General features: G+C 46.7%; 2 protein-coding genes across 8 annotated transcripts in view; both read right to left on the minus strand.

The window, feature by feature from the left end:
* The window catches only part of CKAP5 (cytoskeleton associated protein 5), a 90,121-nt gene extending 83,225 nt beyond the window's left edge, over window positions 1-6,896 (minus strand). For 3 of the 5 annotated variants that reach the window (XM_069091547.1, XM_069091543.1, XM_069091546.1), the window contains exon 1: window positions 6,777-6,896. The gene's annotated coding sequence lies outside the window, so the exon portion shown is untranslated. Of the gene's footprint in view, window positions 1-6,208; window positions 6,441-6,776 lie in introns of those variants that run through there. The other 2 variants (XM_069091544.1, XM_069091545.1) reach the window with 2 other exon arrangements.
* Window positions 6,897-13,013: 6,117 nt separating this feature from the next.
* Window positions 13,014-18,759, minus strand: part of LRP4 (LDL receptor related protein 4) — a 65,686-nt gene continuing 59,940 nt past the window's right edge. For 2 of the 3 annotated variants that reach the window (XM_069091549.1, XM_069091548.1), the window contains exon 38: window positions 13,014-15,946. In XM_069091549.1, coding sequence (XP_068947650.1) covers window positions 15,599-15,946 — 348 coding nt within the window. In that variant the 3' untranslated portion in view covers window positions 13,014-15,598. The remainder of the gene's footprint in view (window positions 15,947-18,759) is intronic. The other variant, XM_069091550.1, reaches the window with a different exon arrangement.

Genomic DNA, 18,759 nt, shown 5'->3' on the forward strand with positions numbered 1-18,759 from the left:
TGACAGTGCTTATGTGGAAATAGAAGGGATCTACAGGTAACAAGAAAACACAAGTATTTATTGAGGATTTCCTAGGTAAAGATAATATACAACATTTTTGCTAAAAGACAAATCCTGCCCACTAGGAGTTTACAATCTGAAACTGTAGAGACAACAAGGAAAAAAAAGTCAATGTGTGAGAAAGCACAATTTTTTAATATGGAAGACCACTGAACAGAAAATCTAGCTAGGAGGTTTATCTGGAGCAAGTCCAATTTTTGGTGGACACAGCCATGGAAGTCAGGAGAGGATAGTGTTTACTGCACTTTAGAAGTAGGACATGGCCAAGTTTAGGTTCCTACACTGACCAGATATGTGACAGCCTCAGTCTCCTCTTCTATAAAATGGTTATGGATGATAATATGCACACTGACTACTCCAGAGGGCTAATGTGAGGAAAACTCCTCTAAAACTATAAAGCGTTTCTAGACATATGTAACCCTGTGTCCTCATAAACTATGCTAGCAGGACAAAGCCACCAAACTGGCAAAGTTTCAAGTACTTCAAAGTCTCATCAACAGGTCTGTTCTGCTGCCCAAACTGCAGTCAACTAATTTTGGAGAGCTTCACCACCAGGTGGACTGCCTGGCAATGTAAGTCTCAAGCAAAGTACCCCATGAAGAACACCTACTGAATTCTAGCAGGCTTGTGAAATGCATCTGTCAAGGAAATACTGACCAAAAGACTCATGATGGAGAAAGATGTCTACATTCAGAGAAAGAACAAGAAAGAGCAGAGTTTGAATACAGACTGAAGCAAATTACCTGCTCCCTTTCTTTTTCTTGTTTGGTTTTGTTTCCTCTTTCTCATTGTTCATTCCATCTGATACAATACTTCTCTATAACTTGACCAATGTCTAATGTGAAAGTATCTGCAAATCCTATACCTAATTGTATGACGCTATTGGGGGGGAGGGAGAGGAGAGGAAGAAAATTTGAAACTCAAAGATCTGGGGAACTGAATCTTGTAAACTCAAAGTAAACGAACAAATTAATAAATACAAAAAAAAAAAGGAAATACTGATAAAATCATATCTGTGAAGTATTGAAGAATGATATTCTTAAAAGTAATGACAGAAGAGGGTTATTTTAGAAACCAAAAAACTGATTCACAAGTAGTGATTCAAAGAAGACAGAAAGCAGGAGGTAACTAGCTATTTCCAGATTTTAGCTCAAAACCAGGGGTACAGATCATACTGAGACTGAAAGGTAACAGGTGATACAGCGTTATTTGGGAGGTCAATGAAGAGAGAAGGGGAAAGGTTTTAGCTTGAAGTTCCAAAGCTAGCTAAGTCTCCCCAGAATCCCCTTGGCCTAATAATGACCTAAGAGTCCTGGGCAGTAGTGAGTAATCCATTCCAAATCACACAATAAAAAGGTTCACAATTAGACAGGTTCAGTCCCACTACCCCAAACTGGGAAGGGAGTAAGAAGGATGACAGTGCATATTACTTTGGAGAAATTTTGCTTGTCAGACTAGTTTACTGTTCAAAATAAGTGGCCTGTCTCCCATGGCTTGGAACTTTGTTTTTTTTTGGGGGGGAGCATTTTGATGCTTTCTGATACATGATTTGGCTTGCATTTCCAGTCCAAGGATCAGTATTGGTTGCTAGACTATGAAGCTTTCTTACACCAAAAAAAGGGAACTGACCATAGTTTAGTAAAAGATCTCAGTTCTACCACACTGAAAAAGTACAAAACAAGAGACAATACCCAAGACAAAGAAAAAAGATCTACTGTAACTGCAAGCACTCTAGAGGGTACAAATACTGCTAGGATCCTCAAAGAATGAATGAAACAGATGGTATTCTCAGAACATTCAATCTAGAATTGGAGATGAATGTACAAATAAACACAAAATAAAATCAAATGTACTTGAATACACTTTGATGTTTTTCTAAAGCACAGGTATGGAACCAAATTGACAGCTAGATAGCACAGTGTGGATAGAGCATTGGCCTGGAGTCAGGATGACTCTTGAGTTCAAATTTAACCTCAGATACTTACTAGCTGAGTGACTGTGGTCAAGTCATTTAACCCCATTTGCCTTAGTTTTCTCACCTGTAAAATGAGCTGAAGAAAGAAATGAAAAGCTACCCTGGTAACTTTGCCAAGAAAACCCCAAATGGGGTCATAAAGAGTCAGATACAATTGAAACAACTAAACAACTACAACAAAATGGAACCAAACATTTTTATATTGTTCTCTTGTTCTTTTGTGTGTAGATACTCTCCAGCTAGACCATAAGAATCACTCATCCAAAGGAATACTGTTTGTTTCTTTTGCATATCTCCTCTCCCTCCACCCCACACAAACCACCTTAGTGAATTGTTCATAACATAAAGACACCCAGTTATATGGGGGGGAGGGACACAGAAATACAATTTTATTACCTATGACTTTATCAATGTTAGGAACTCCTTGTTGTGGAAAACTTCCCTCCCCTAGCAGTGATAGCAACTCCTATGTAAACTCTAGGGGATTTGCCTGGGGTACTGAGAGATTTAGCAACTTAGATCACAGGATTTATAACTGTAAAAGGCCGTAAGTCCCAGAGGAGTGAAGTGCCTTGTACCTAAAGTCACATGGGTGTAAAGAAAGGGCTGTGTTTTGAATCCTGGGTCTGTCCCACGCTGCTCGTTCACACAAAGATAGTATGTGTTAGATGTAGGCCCTGACCTGGAGTCTTCCCCAGTGCAAGCCAGGCCTTCTCTGCCACACATCCACCTCCCCCCCCACACACACATAACTAGTAACTTCTACTGCCAGAACAAGAACGATCAATTGTCGATATTAAAAGTCTTCATCATTTACTACTGTCCACAATTCAAAGTTTATAATCCAAGTCCCAGATGGGACAACACCACATGTTCTAAACACAATTATAGAAAGCTTTAGTCTGGAAATGACAGAGGATGAACAGCTTCTCCCCTCCCCCCCCAATCATCTCAAGAATCATCTCAGTGATAGGTGTACACCCTAGTTTTAGCAGAGAATCAAAACGAAGTCCATTGAAGTCTCTGCTCTTCACAGACTTATTACAAAACCCACCAGGCAACAAACATTTATGAAGTATCAACTACTGCCCCAACACTGTGGGATTCAAAGACAGAGGTGAAGCAGTCTTCCCTGAAGGAATGGACCACAAGAACACACATAAGTATATGCATAATCAATACAGAAGGCTAGAGACAGAGGAGAGGACGAAGAAAGGTTTCACTGAACTGACACTTCAAAGAAACCAGGGCCTTCCAGAGCTGGAGATAAGGAAGAAGGCTATTGTTGATGCAGAGAACCACCAGTGCAGAGGCACAAAGAAAGGAACTGGGACATGGTCACAAGGACAAATAAGGCAGTAAGGCTGAAAAGCAAAGTTCAGGGGAGGCAGCGATAGGTATTCCTTCCTTCCCTGGGAGTACTACTGGAAGACTAGAAAGGCAGGAAGGAACAAAATTGTGAAGAGTTTTAAATGCCAGAGTTTATAACTGATTCTGCAAACAGGGAGTCCCTGAAATTGGGGGTGGGGATGATAGTGAAGATCTTCATTTTCTGAAAATTATTTTGTTGGCTGTGGAGGATGAAGCAGAAACTTGCAGAAGGGAAACTAAATAGGAAGCTATTGCAATAGTCCAGGCTGGAGGTGATGAGGCTTAAGTTGAATGCTAACTGTGAGTGGAGAGTAGGGGGCAAATGTAAGAGATGTTACAGACATCGAAGTGACAAGATTTGACATTTGTATATATGGGTCGATAAGTGAGAATGCCAAAAGTCCAGGATGACACCAGGACTGATAGTCACCTGGGTGACTTAGGAGGATGGGGAAAATTTGGGGGTGAGACAGGGAGATAAGTTCTGTTTTGAAAAAATTAAGTTTCAGATGTCTCCAGGACAGCCAAGTTAAATGAATGGCGGTAATACAAGGCTGGAGCATCAGAGAGAGCCTAGAAATATATAGATCTGGGAATCATATATATAGAAATCATAATTGAACCCATGGAAGCCCACGAGATTAGCAAGTGAGAGGGTATACAGAGAAAAGAAAAGGGGGCCTAGAACAGAGATTTGGGGTACACCCACAGATAAAGGTGACATGGATGATGAATCTACAAGGGGTTGGAGCATCAGGGTCAAGTAAGAGGTGAGAGTATCCTGGAGTAGTGGTCAACGCTGTCAAAGTGTGTAGCAAGGTCAAGGAGAGTGAGGATAAAAAAAGTCATAAGATTTGGCAATTAAAAGATCATTTGACAAGATGACCTCTAGGGTACCTGAAAGCTCTAAGGCTATGATCCTAAGACTTAGAAGTAATATGACAGTCATTTTCCAGTATCTGAAGGGCAGTCAGGAAAGGGGCATTAGATTTCTTCTACTTGTCCCCCAAAGGCAGAACTAGGAGCAAAGGGTGGTAATTACAGAGAAAAAAGTAGATTCAATGTAACAACTAAACAACTACAAAGTTATTCAAAACAGAATGGGCTGCCCTGAGAGGCAATGGGTTCCCCCTCACTCGAGTTTCTAGAGCCAAGCCCAGATGACCACTTGGACTGGACACGACTGTTTGCTTTCCTATGACTACTTTCAAACTGTAATGGTCATAGCCTGGCCACTTCTCTTGATGGAATTCCATAAGAGCAGGGACTATCCCACTTTGGTTGTGTATTCCTAATGCCTAGCCCGAGAAATGCTTCTTGATGGAGCAGCATAACACAAAAGAAATTCTTGTTTAAATTGGTGATTTGGACCACAGAGACTTTTACTATTGTGTGGAGTAGGAGGGAGACAGATTTAGGGGAGTGTGGAGGGAAGGGTGATACTGTAGGCATGTGGAGAGAAGCTCTGGCACATCCTCTGTTTGTAGTGATACCGAATTAGGGGAAAATGAAAGTATTGCTCTGCTGCAGTGAGGGTACAATTGAGATTAGGTAACATAAATTTGTAGCAGACCAGGTCAGCAAAGCTGTTAGAATTCCTATTTCTGTTCAGCAGCATGGAGTAAGAAATGAAAGGGGCAGAGTGCCAGGGTTGAGATTTGGCAAGTCACAAGCCATGGGACAAGGGATCAAGGAAATAAAAAATACTGAAAAGAGCAGAGTTGAAATGGCTCAGGTTGAAGTGAGGAAGGGAGGACATAAGTAGGAAAAATACTGTCAAACAAACTACAATGTGGTAGAAAGATTTTAGATCACAAGGAAGAGGAAGGATAAGTTAGCGTTAGGGAGAAGAAAAGCATAGGAAAAGATGGAATGATAGGAGAATGTGATTGGATAAAAGAATTCCAGTGACTGATTGTGGAATGGAGCTCTAGTGGGTGATGAAAAGATAAAGGGTGTGGCCATCTTTGCATAAAGCTTAAGTGGAGTAATAGGTAATGGTAACTAGGTAGACTCAGGAATTTGTAGATTAGGGTAATTGAAAACACTTGTTCACTGAAATTCCCTAGAATGAGGGCAGGAGTGGGGCATCACATTCTAATGTTTCACCAAAGAACTCATGTTCAATTTTGATTCATGAAAAAGTTATAAGATGGATATAAGCATAAATGGCAACTCCCCTAATTAAGGGACAATTTATTTTTTAATGCAGAGGGAAACAGTCAATTCTTTTTTTTTTTTTTAAAAAAGGAATATTTTAAATGATCCCAGAAATTAGAGTCATTGGGGTTGGGAGTGGGGTGCCGAATTTGATACCTTAGAGAAAAGCAAGTCGGACCCAAGCATAAATCTGGGGCAAGTTCTGTTAAAACACTTTCCACTCCCCAGGTGCAAACACCCTCTACTGCTAGTGAACTGAAAACTCCTTGTTTAAGATGCAGCAGCGCTGTCTACTAGGCAGCTGTAATTTTCCACCTCGAAACTAGTAACCTCGTTTCACAAAACAAAAGAGATGCGCTTCCACCTTGGTGACAATGACCACGGATGCCCACCCTCACGCACCGTTGTCCAGATGGTCTGGACCCCCGCCCCGCCCCCCCCCCCCCCTTCGCCGAGGCAACACGGCCTGTTCAGCCGATGCCTAAGACCAACCGATCCCTTGGAGTCCCTGACATCCGGCGACCTGGCGGCCCCGGCCCGAGGAAGGGGCAGCAGAGACGTGGGGTGGGGGGGTGGGGGGGAGGAGGGGGCTGGGCGGGGACCCCAGGAAGGAGGAGGAAGAGGGCGGGTAGGGCCACCCACCTGAGCAGGTCCAGGACGCACACCTGCCGGCCGGACCTCAAATCCCCGGTTCCGCCCCCCTGGAGAGAGGGTAAGATGCCCGAGGGCAGGGGAGGTCTCACGGGCATCTTTGTTCCCCCAGGGCCCGGCATTTAGCCGGAGCTCAATAAATGCTCCTCGGCGGAAGCGGGCTGAGCCCCTCCTACCAGCCGCGTCCGGGCGCCCGTCCTTTAACTCCCACTTTCCCTAAGGGGCAGGGCCGAGGCCCGACAGGACAGCGCCCCCTCCCCGACCGCGCGCCAGCGCGTGCCCGCCACCCAGGGCCCGCGCACCCCTCGGGCACGGGCGCGCGCGCCGCCCCGCGCCGCCATCCCCCCCACCCCGCGGCCTCCGCCCCACCCGGGCCCGGCCCGCCCCGGCCCGGCTCCGGGCCCGGCCCGGCCGCACCGCCTCGGCCTGGGCCTGGGCCCGGCTCGCGCTCCCGCGCGCCTGGGCCCTCCCCTCAACCTCCGCGCAGCGCCCCGGCGGGAGGGCCCCGGGGATGGGGGAGGCCTCCGCAGCTCGCTCGCTTCCTCGCTCGCTCACTCACCTTCGGCGGCGCCAGAACCGACAGGGCCTCCTTCCACACCGTTTGAAAACGCTCAGGCCACCGCACCCCGCAGTGTCCTTATTGCCTATTGGCTCCTGGAGGACCGCCCACCGCGTTCCCATTGGTCGGTTTGAAAGGGCTCCCGGCACGCGCCCGCCGCGCTCTTAAAGGGGCCGCAGGAGCCGGGCCCTCCTCCGAGCCGCCTTCCGCCCCCCCCACCCCGGGAAACGCACACCAACCAGTGCGCTTGCTGGGGCTCCGGGTAGAAACGTCCGGATCCCGCCACCCCACACAGATGGGAAGCCCCTTTAGGGCTGGGGCTGCTTTTTGGCTTCCTTGGTATCCCGCAGCGCGTAGCAGGGCGCTGGGCTTCATAGACGCTTCTTGTCCTGAATGCGCCGCCCTGCAATAAAACAGGGCTGTAGTGCAATGGGCCTGGGGGGTGCGGTGGGGCCTGGGGGGGCCGGGTGGGGCTGGAGCCGAACCTAGGGGCAGCCCAGCCTGCAGTGTGCCGAAGCCGGGGTGGGAGGGCGGGACGACGCCGTCTCCCGGGGTGAGAGGGTCTGAAATAGACAGACTCTGGACGCGTCGCAGAAACCCCTTCCCCAAAAGGATCCCGCAGTCCTCCCGTTGCCCTGCGCAGCCTGGACTCCCCGGTCCTCCTGCACCGCACCGGCAGGCCAAACCGGCTTTCTCCGGGCGGCGGGCGCCGGGCACCCCACCTTCAGACTTCACTGCCAGTCCCGTCTGCCCGCAGCAGCACTCCCTCCTCACCTGGGCCTGCCCCTTCCCGGCTCCTCAGCTCGACATGGGTGCCTGCCTTCCCTACCCTGAACCATCTGGTATTGATCGGGGACGTTCTTAGGCGGTATGTACTTAGGTACAGATGACCTCCGACAGAAAGTAAGGAAAGACTTCCTAACGATTAGAGATCTCTAGGTGATGGTTTAGGGTTTGGAATCAGGAAGATTCGTCTTCAAATTCGGCCTCAGACGGACACGAGACCCTGGACAAGCCACTTCACCCTGTTTGCCTGTTTCCTCATCTGTCAAATGAGCTGGAGAAGGAAAAGGCAAAGCGCTCCAGTATCTCTGCCAAGAAACCCCAGTGGGGTTACTGACAGTCAGAACCAACTAGACAGCACAACAGCAATGTGAAATCGGTTTTCGGGAGAGACCTCTTTCTTGGAGGTCTTCAGGCAGAAGCTACAGTGAGGGTTCCTTTTGGGTGTGCGTTGAACTAGGTGACTGCTAAGGTCCCTTCCAGCTCTCAAATTTTGAAATTCTGTAACCTTTCTGAGCATCAGATTCATCCTTAAAATATTTGTTGTCCAGTTGTGTCCGACTCTTTGTGACCCCATTTGGGGTTTCCTTGGCAAAGATACTGAAGTGGTTTGCTATTTCCTTCTCCACCTCATTTTTGCAGATGAGGAAACTGAGGCAAAGAGGGTGAAATGTGCCCAAGGTCACACAGCTAATAAGTATCTGAAACTGATTTGAACTAGGGAAGATGAGTCTTCCTGACTCCAGGTCCAGCACTCTAACCATTATGCCACCTAGCTGCCCCTTATCTTTAAAATAGTGGTGAGAATAGCAACTATTGCAAAGAATACCTCTCTACTTAGCTTTCCATCTAATACCACCTTTTAGCTATTTTGTATGTTTCTTGCCTCTATCATCTCTATCTATCCATGTATCTATCTCCCTATCCGTCCGTCCGTCCGTCCGTCCGTCCGTCCGTCCGTCCGTCCGTCCATCCATCCATCCGTCCATCCATCCATCCATCCATCTATCTATCTATCTATCTATCTATCTATCTATCTATCTATCTATCTATCTATCAATCTATCTATCTATCAATCTAGCTACAATATATGTTGTCTCCCCATTAGAATGTGAGCTGGAATGAGGATGGGAGGGTTCAACCTGTTTATTTTTTGTCTTTAAATCTCCATTTCCTAACACACTGCCTGTTTCGTTGCACATATTTAATAAAGATTTGTTCATTGGTTTATGCTACATGTAAAGAGTTTTGCAAACCTTAAATTCTCATAGAAATATGAACTAAAACAGCCTGGCAAGTTTTACATATAAGAGCCTTCAAAAACATTTACCAACTTGCCATGTTTTAACCAGTTGCTCCTCTACTTAAGGCATCTATGTATTATCTTGATTTCATAAAGAAGGAGAGTATTGTTACTCTGGGCTCTATTTCCAATTTTTATTGAAATACTAATTTCTTTCAAGAGCTCGGTGAACAGAGGGCAGATGCTGTCTTGTCCACCCTCTATTTCTCCTCCTAAAGCAGCGTGATGGACACAGGTCGACTATGACTCTGGTAATGAACCATCTGATGCCAGCTGACCCATTTTGATGTAAGTTGGGAAAATGGACACAGGGAACCTTTATACTCCAAAGAAATCCCTCCTGTTTTCCCAAGCAAGCACAAAGTGTGTGGTTTGGGCATTTTCTTCTTTCCTTCCATTCAATAAATGAAAACCCAGCTTGGATTTCTGATTTGATGATCTCTGCTTTCAACTTCCAACCCACAAGACTAAGGCAACTGTGTTGTACAGTGTACAGAGAACTGAACTTGGAGTCTGATCCCACCTCAGACACTCAAATCTGTGACCCTGGGCTAGTCACTTAACCTCTCTCAGCCTCAGTTTCCTCATATGTTAAATGGGAGTAATAATGGCACCTTCCTCACACAGTTGTCATGAAGATCAAATGAGATGATATATGTAAAATGCTTTGTGAACCTTAAAGTGCTATATACATCCTAACTATTATTATTATTATTGAGAGCATGTCTCCAATGGAATGGTCTAGAGACCTATGAGTTGAAACTTAATATCAGTGCTCAGAGATTTCCTGTTTTTCCTCCCTGGGCATATGCAGAGAAGGACATTTCCATGTGCTCCAGTAACCGGAATGGAGTGAGTGACTTTACTCAGAAAGAATGCTGGATTTGGAGACGTATGTTTGAACCCCAACGCTGTCATTCATTACCCATGTGATGATGAGGTAGACAGAAATGGTAGAATGAAGGTTAGTTTGAGTCACAGGAGCTAGATTTGAATCCCAACTTCCACTTACTGAGCTGCTGGACACCGAGCAAGACTCTTAACTTCACTGACCTTTTATCTACTTCTGTGTAAAAAGAGAGGATTGCATGCGTCCAGCCCTAGAACCCTTCCAGCTCTAGAGCTAGGATCGGAGGACTTTGCCTTGCTAGGCTTCATCGACCTTACAGGGAGATTCTATCATAGGACCGCCCATCATCAAAGAAGGTGCTGTGCTCTATGAGCAAAATAAATTGTAGAAGCTCAAAAGAAACACAAGACGTGCAAATTTAAAGACTCTGCCCCAAATGTTCACATAGACTATCTGTGCAGACCTGGGGCAGAGCCTTCTGAGTTTGTATTGGTCTGATCAAGCATGGTCATGATGGGGTACCTGGCCCAAATCTTATCTGAACTATCTATTCACCTGCTCCTCTTGGTCAGCTCTGACCTTTGTCTATGCACTGAGGCCCCTCCCGTCTTGTCAGCCCTGACAATGGCAGCCCTACCCTTTCAAGGTAAAAGCATGTACCCCTCTCACTTGCAGGTCCCCTAAAGGACTCTTGCCCGCTATAATGGCGTAATAATAAACTTTCTCAACTCTAACTCCAAGCAAGGCTGAGCTGAATTCTTTCCAGACGCCCTTGCAGGTTTCCTGGTCTTGGATGAGATCAGGGTTCCTGCTGAACCTATTGGGATCCCTTCCCCCATCATTCAGACATGCTATGCTTGACCCTGACACAGTGATATTCTGGTTTTCTTCAAGAACAGAAAACCAACCAACCAAAATGGAGGGGCTGGACTGGATGACCTCTGAGATGTCTTCCAGATCCAGGAGCCTATGAACACATGGCCCATGGTTCCCCACTCCCAAGACCCTTGATGTATTTTATGTTCAAGTTCATGCTTAAAAGGCTTTTCTCAAGTTGATGCTGGAGGCCTGAGTCACTACCTTTCCTATATGCATTTCCTTTGATTGACATTAGCCTGTGCAAGGACAAGACTAATGGGATGTGGGAAGGGGGGATCCGTTTCTACCTCCCCTCTGACCCTTGGTTGTTGAACTTTTTACACTTACTAGGTGGTGAAGTAGATAGACCAGAGTTCAAATCCCACCTCAGACACCTACTAGCTGTGTGACCTTGGACAAGTCACTTAACCTCTACCTCAATTTCATCAGCTGTCAAATGGGAATATTATCACCTACTTCACAGGATTGTTGTGAGATATCCAATGAAATTCCCTCCTCTTCTACTTCAGTTTCCTCCTTTGTTAAATAACTGTGATAGCTATTTTATCTGTAATAGCACCCACTTCACTGGATTGTTCAATAAGTCAGTATAGCTTTAAATACTACATAAATACCAGCTGTTATTATTTTTATTTTTTTGCCTTTTGGAGGGCAATTGGGATTAAGTAACTTGCCCAAGGTTACACCGCTAGAATACTAGCTATTATGAACTATTCTTTCCAAGTTTGGCCACGAGGTTCCAAGGCTCCTATTAACCCCTTCAGTAACAGGTTTTCGCCAGAGGGCACAAGAGAGCAGAGGAAGTCCCAAGGATTCATTCCACCTTCAGTATCTCATGGATGGCACATTTTAAGGCCATCACATGTTGGAGCTGGAAGGGACCTTAGTAAGACCTCTTCATTTTGTGAGTGAGAAAGTTGGGGGCCAAAAAGATAAGGGACGTGTCATAGGTTGTACTAGGTGGAGACTGGAGCAGCCAAGACCCAACATTTCTATATGGCGCTAAGGTTTGCAGAGCACTTTCTGAATATGAACTTATTTTGATCCTCACAAAATAAGATGCTATCATTATACCACCCACCCCACCCCTCCAGTGTTGTTGTCCAGTTATATCAGGAAGCTATATATTATATTGAATATAATTGATATATTGAAAGTAAATTGGATTTAACGAGGCAGGGCTGTACAAAGTCACCAGCCTCACTTTCTCTTCCAGAGCCATCTGGGTCCAGAGGTCAGATGTAGATCTGGATGACTGGAGAGGGCCCAGATGCAATGGGAGACCTTAGCTTTTTTAAGCCAAGGTCTTTCCCAGGTCTGTTTGTCGGAGGCAGCACCCATTCAGTGACTAAGGATAGGTAAGAAAATGGTCTCTTTTTACCTAGTTCCAAAAAAAAAAAAATCACTATGGGAGGGGAAGACCCTTAGGGTTTCTGGCCAGAACAGAAACAATTGCTATTTACACTCACCTGGAGCCATCAAAACCCAAATAATGACCAAGTGAGGCTAGGGCTGGGACTTATTGTTGGTCAATCCGTGAGAACCAGAGTGATTTGGGTTTAAGGCATGGTCAAGTAGCTCTACAGTTAAGTGACTTTCTCAGGGTCACACATAAATGTCTGAGGGAAGATTTGAACTTAGGTCTTCCTGAGTCTTGACTCTAGACCTAGGGCTTTATCCAATGTACCATCTGGCTGCCTCAGACTTACCAACATGCTATTTCCTGGCAGTCTTCAAGAGACTGTCCATGCTCCACCTTGTCCTGAAATTCAAGTTCCCACTCTGGGCCCCTGAGTTTCTTGATTGGTAAGCATTTAGTATATACAAAGGCTAAAACCCAGTCCCATCAATAAGTCCCAGCTGACTTTCTGCCCTTTTTCCGCATCCCTGCCCCAACATCCCCTTCCCCACTGCCTGTAATCAAATGGATGTTATCATTAATGGAAAGGAGGTGTCAATCAATTACCAAGTGACTCAAAAAACACTCCTCCCAGGCCACCACTCCGCTGTATGTGTTGACTTCTCTTGTTTGAACATAAGCTTCTTGAGAGCAGGTTTTTATTTTTCTCTGTATACTGCGTGTCTGGCACACCGTAAACCCTTAATAAGTGGTTTCTCATTCCTTACTTCACTCAGAGACATTAGTTCATGGTCACACATGACGCAGGCTGCACATTGGTCTTCCCAACTCCACGTCCATCCCAGCACCATGATGCCATGGTTTGAAGAAGAATCTTAGCCCAGCTGTCCTCATTTTTTTTTTTTTTGCTCACCCCACACTCAGGAGGGCTCATTAGAAAGAGAAGATGCAAATTCTTCAACTGTAAGGGTCAGCCCTGGTGTGGGGCTGGGGAGGAAAGGGATTGGGAGGAGGGGAAGGGCCATCAGAGCATCACACATGACTCCAAGGCAGGCAAGGTGATTAAGAAAAGCTAAATTTATATTAAATTATCATAAATTCCTAAAATACTGAACATAGTGGTTAAATAACTCCAGAAAGTCCAATCTCTCCAGTGAGTAACGTTAAAACCATTACACATGAGCGCAGGAGAATTGCTTCCATTAGCTTAGGACAAAGAGATTTTTTGCTTTTTACATAGTAAATCAGTGCTCAAATAGATAATTCATCAAATATGTCCTCTCTACATTCTGCACAGACCAAGTGCAATGAGATCTTTCTCTTTCCCAGGGGAGCTATATCCTCATTCCGCCCCTCCCCCCCAAACAATGAAAAGTTTCCTCCCTCTCAGAGCTGGAAACCTTGTTCCTTTGCTCCTAAGGGTGACATCGCTGAGCCCCCCAGCCCTTTCCTGGCCCCTATCCTGCCCCACTCCACACACTCAGAGGACTACCAGTCCTGGCCAGGTTGCCTTGGAACAGGCCAGGGAAGGGAACACTGAGGGAATAAGTATCTGCCCTGGACCATGTTAGAATTAGCCAGGAAAGGGTTCTGTTCTGGTCCTCCTCCTTCACTAGCCTAACCTGGACCTGTTTTCTTAATAGTGAGTTATGGGAAGAGCCAGAGTCAGATAAGGGCGGGGCCACAAGAACTTTTCAAGCTGGGAAATTGCCAGCTCCTCTCTGATGCTTCTCTCTAAATATTAGGGTCTCCCTTCCATGCCTGGGCTGCAGGACCACTGGGAATGTCCCCTCTGCTCTAGGATAGAGGCCAGGAGCATCCCTTCCCTTCTCCTGTCCAGCTGCTTCCAAACTCAGGTCCTAAACAACATTCTAGGCAGAAGAGACCAGGAAGTACTTAGCTATAGTTGGCCAGGACCTCACTTATTGGTTTCTGGTCCTTTCCTTCCTAATACTGAACTGTCTTTTGCATGCCTGGTGCCAACTAAACAGAGCCAGGCCATGGCCTACCACTGCTCCAAGGCTGCCTTCTCTGTCCCCCAACTGACCAATCTCCCAGGGTCAGAAGATATGAGACTGGGGGCAGATCCCAGAGCCAGAGGGGTGGTGAGGGTAGCCATCCCCACAGCCTAGCCCTTTATTTCAAACGAGACACTAAAGAAAACTCCCTTTTCCCAATAGCCTTCTTCCCAGAAAGCTCCTGGAGGACCACAATGCCATGTGACTAGAGCTGGAAGAAGAAACAGAAGTGAAAGGTGCCAGGTGGGGGCCAGCATCCCTCCCCTTTCCTCTGCTCTGGCACTAGCATGAAGCTTAATGCCTTCTGGGAGAGTGGATGCATGCCAGAAGCTGGCAGCTAAGCTAATTTACTCCCAACATCAAAAGCTGTGATGGGATAAGGTCTTTCTCTATCCCATCAGCTAAAGGCTTACATCATGGTTCTTAGAGAGAACTTCAGAGACTCAGCCTCCTCAGCACTTTCCTTCAGGCTCTGGATAGCCTAAATCTCCACCCTAGCCAATCCATCTGACCATTCCTAGAAACTTCTGGTCACTCCCAGAAATGTTCATTTGGAGAAGGCTAGAGGATGCTTGGGGAAACTTTTAAAATCCATTTGGTCTGGCTGGTGCTTCTCAATGGACACTGCAGGGTCATCCCAGGGACCTGACAGACTGTCCCAAGGCCCACTTCCTTTTGAGAAGGTTCTGACCAGGAATGGAACCAGGAAGACTTTGATAAGAGGGAAATTCACAACAGACACCCACAGGCCCATGAGGCAGACAGGGCCAAAACCAGAATCCTGGTGGAAGGAAAAGGTTGTTGGAGACTTGGAGTCCTTGCATCTCAGAGATGGAAGGATCTTAAGAAGCCCTCTGGTCCAACCTCCACTAAATAACCATCCCCCCACACCAGCAGGATGTGGTTATCTGCCATTTGTTCAAAAACCTCCAATGAAGGAGAGGCCACTCGTGGTGGACCCAGCTATAGCATTAAAACTGAAATAGCAGGTATTGCTATTGACTTCTAGGGACCTAATAATACCATCCATTGCCAGCAATGGACACCCAGGCCAGCCTACCTTTCAAAAACCTTTCCCTATTTCCAAAAGACTGGGGGTCCGATGGAGATGGGAGGTTTGCTGGTAAAATCAGGAGAGGAAGCCCATACCTGCTGGGCTGATTCTCCTCTCTTCTTAACCCTCACTCATCGCTAGGTCTTCACTTTTGTCCTTCCACCCATTCCTCCCTCCTTACTCCAGCTACTGGCTGAGCAAGTAAGTCCCCACTAAGAAATGGCTCTAGTGACAAGGACAGATGAGTCTGGGGCCTCTGCGGAGGAGCTCAAGGTGTTAAGGGAAGGGAGCGAGCTGGATATCTGTGCTGAAGAATGAGGCAATACCAGGCCCAGCTTGAGAAGCTGCTGTGCTCTCAGGACCAGGTAGGAGTAGGCAGGCTTGGTGACCACGTGTGGATCTGAGTGGTCCCGTTGAGGCATCGTTTCTCGTGCAGAGGCAAGCGTGGACAATGGCAGGGAGTCTGGGGATGGGGAGGGCCGGAGGGGATGGGCCTGTTGTTTAAGTGAGCACTAGGGCTGGTAGTTTGTTTTTGAGGGAAAAGGACCAGAGGGGAAGGAAGGGGAGGTGGGCACTTAGACCTGGCTCTCAGTGGAGAGCTTGCGTTCATGTTTCCAGCCCGTGTCTGGCAGCGAGCCGCGCCTCTCCGGGGTGGCGGCTGCAGTGGTGTGGACGCTGCTGCACTCTGACTGCTCTTCCTGGAGGAGATGTTCTGTTTCTGCATCATCCAAGGAACCAGAGCTGGCCTGGATGGACACCGTGTCTGTCTTCATGCACACGTGGTCCCGGAGGAGGAGGCCCCCCCTGGAGCCTCGTAACTGCTTCAGGTCGTCCCACTCTGGGTCGTCGCCACCGCTAGACAGGAGGCAAATCCCCTCCACTATCTTGATCTTCTCCTTGGTGTAGTTGTGCTCGGGCCCAGCCTAAGGGCAGAAGAGGGAAGAGAAACAGAGTCATGTCTCTGGCCTGCGATTTGCTGAGGAGGGAAGAACACTAGAAGAAGCTGGGAAAGAGGAAGAGGAGTGCCTTAGCTCCAATTCGTCACACACATGGAGAAATTCATCCAAAGCCCCAAAGATCAGCCTAGGGGACTAGAGGACAGCTCCTGCGGCTGACTCCCCAGATTCTAGGCCTGATTCAGGCCCTAATTCCCCGGGGGACCTGGGCCAGAGAGCATGGCCTTTGGGCTCCTTCCTGGAAGGGTCCATAGAGGTCTGTCTTCCTTATTTTACAAATGAGGAAATAGGAGGCCTAAAGGAATGATGGGACTTGGCCATTTATACAGGTGGTGAAGGGTGGAGCTGAGCCTCCCACCCATGTCTACTGACTACGAATCCAGCACTTTCCATTATATATCAGACTCCTTCTTCCTCATCCAGAGAGCAAAGGGGTTGGGTCTAAGTGGGCTCTAAGATCACTGAGAGTTTGAACATTTGACATTCTAAGGTCCCTCCTAACTGGGACATTCCATGTTCTCAGATCCCTCGAAGTTTTGAAGCTCTCTGTTCTAAGGGCCCACCTGGCCCTGAGGCTCTCTACTCCGAGGACCCTCCCAGTTCTCACATTACCCATTCTGTGTTCTACTGTGCTTTCCATCTCAGGCATTCGATGTTGGAAGATCCTGTCAAGTTCTAAGATTTTATAACTTTATGATGATATACAAAAGTGTTGCCAAGTATCAGTGATTTGATGTACATCTGGGTAACAGGTGATATACTGGCAATGAGATTTTAAAGTACAGTAGGCAATGTTTCTTTAGTAATAATAGCTCCTTTTCTGTTGAAGCAAGAGGCGCCTATCCATGGAGGTTCAGAATGACCTGAAGACAGGCCTGTGGCTAGCTGGCTGCCTTGAGGTCTAGCTGCCCAGAGCAGTGAGAAGGTCACTGGCCTTGGGGCCAGATCTGCAGGGTTCGAGGCTAGGCTCTGCCGTTTGCCAAGTCTCACTGCACCTCAGGGTCTTCAATCAAACAATGAGGACCAAATTCCAGTGCCTTCCCTCTCTTCATTATTTCCTGTTTTCCCCATAAGGAGTTTGTTGGTACATCTTGGATTGCTGGTTGTCTCCCCCATTAGACTGGAAACCTCCTGGGGGCAGGGACTGTCTTTTGCCTCTTTGTTTCTCTAGCACTTTAGCACGGTGCCTGGTACATAGGAATTTTTAATTATTACTTTTTATTTATATTATTTATTATAATTATTAATAATTATTAGCCAAACTATTTATTGGCTAACTGTCTACCTTTCCCCTTACCTCTCTGGGCTGCTTTGAGGACAATACTTTGTAAATCACAAGGCACAGTATAAATACAAGCTGTTATTACAATCATTCCAGAAATGCAGGACCTGAAAAGCCGAGGGGCTAGTCATGTAAAAAAGAGCTAAAGCTTCTTCTTCTTCTTCTTTTTTTTTTTTTTTTGGCTTTTTGGAGGAGGAAAGGCAGGGCAATTTAGGGTTAAGAGACTTGCCCAAGGTCACACAGCTCATAAGTGTTAAGTGTCTAAGGTCAAATTCAAACTCAGGTCCTCTTGACTCCAGGGCAGGTGTTCTATTCACTGGGCTACTACTTAGCCACCCCTAAAGTTTCGAGAACATAGAAACGGAAGGGACCTGAGAGGCCCTCTAGGCCAATGCCTTCATTTACAGATGAGGAAACTGAGGCCCACAGAATGGAAGTGGTCAGCTCAGGTCACAAGGGTGGTAAACTACCGAGCTAGAATTCAAGAATGAAAGATGATGCAGGGGGGTGGCAGTAGCCCAGGGCTGCCCACGAGGCAAGACCCAGAGCAGGGTTTCTTCACCTTTTTTTTGTACATTGGCATCCTCTGGCAATCTGGTGAAGCTTATGCTTGGCCCTGCTCAGACAAGTGTTTTTAAATGCATAAAATAAAACCCATGGATTACAAAGGAAACCAGTGATGATGGAGTAAAGATAGGATTGTTTTCCTACCCAAGTTCACATTTATCTATATACTTTGATCTTGGCAAAGTATATGTGTGTGTATGTGTATATATGTGTGTATGTATATGTATATGTATGTGCATGTATATGTATGGGCATATATGTTCCTTTCTTTTTTCCCTTCCCCTTATAATAAATAATAATAATAGTTGACATTTGTACAGTGCTTTAAAGACTTGTAAAGCACTTTCTATCTGTTCCCTCATTTCAGCCTCCCATCAAACCTCTCCAGTTAACAAATCCTGACCTAGAGGAGGCACAAACGGGCAGATCTTCTGTGGATGACGTCTGGGAGGATTGTACAAGCTGGAAAGTCATGGAAGAACTGTGATCTGAGCCAGTGAAGGGACCATCAACCCACTGAAGTATTACTGCTGTGACCCACAGTCTTGGCTGGAATTGTGATTCAGTTGGTCCTAACTGCCCTGGTCCTTCCTCCTCATCTTTTTTTTTGGTATTTGGCCCTGTTCCTGAAAGCCCAGAGACCCCTCCAAGCAGTCAGAAACTGCTCGAGGCTTGAACCTAAAGGCCCCATTGGCTCCTTCTGTTTCTCCTGATTGCTCTAAGAGAAGCCTTACTCCTGGTTCCGGCAGGACTGAAAAGAATTGGCAGCCACTAGTGAGTAACGTGGTGACTTCTTCAAAGAAAGTGGGCCCATGGCCTGAGCTCTGCTCTCCTCACTGCACTTTCTTCCAGCCAGAGGCAGCTGCTCCTTCTCCCCCCCACAGCACACACACACACACACACACACACACACACACACACACACACACAC

Source organism: Petaurus breviceps, unplaced genomic scaffold (assembly GCF_028583685.1).
Source record: "Petaurus breviceps papuanus isolate PSGF00001 unplaced genomic scaffold, PetGlider_PUasm1.0 188, whole genome shotgun sequence".
Lineage (NCBI taxonomy): Eukaryota > Metazoa > Chordata > Mammalia > Diprotodontia > Petauridae > Petaurus > Petaurus breviceps.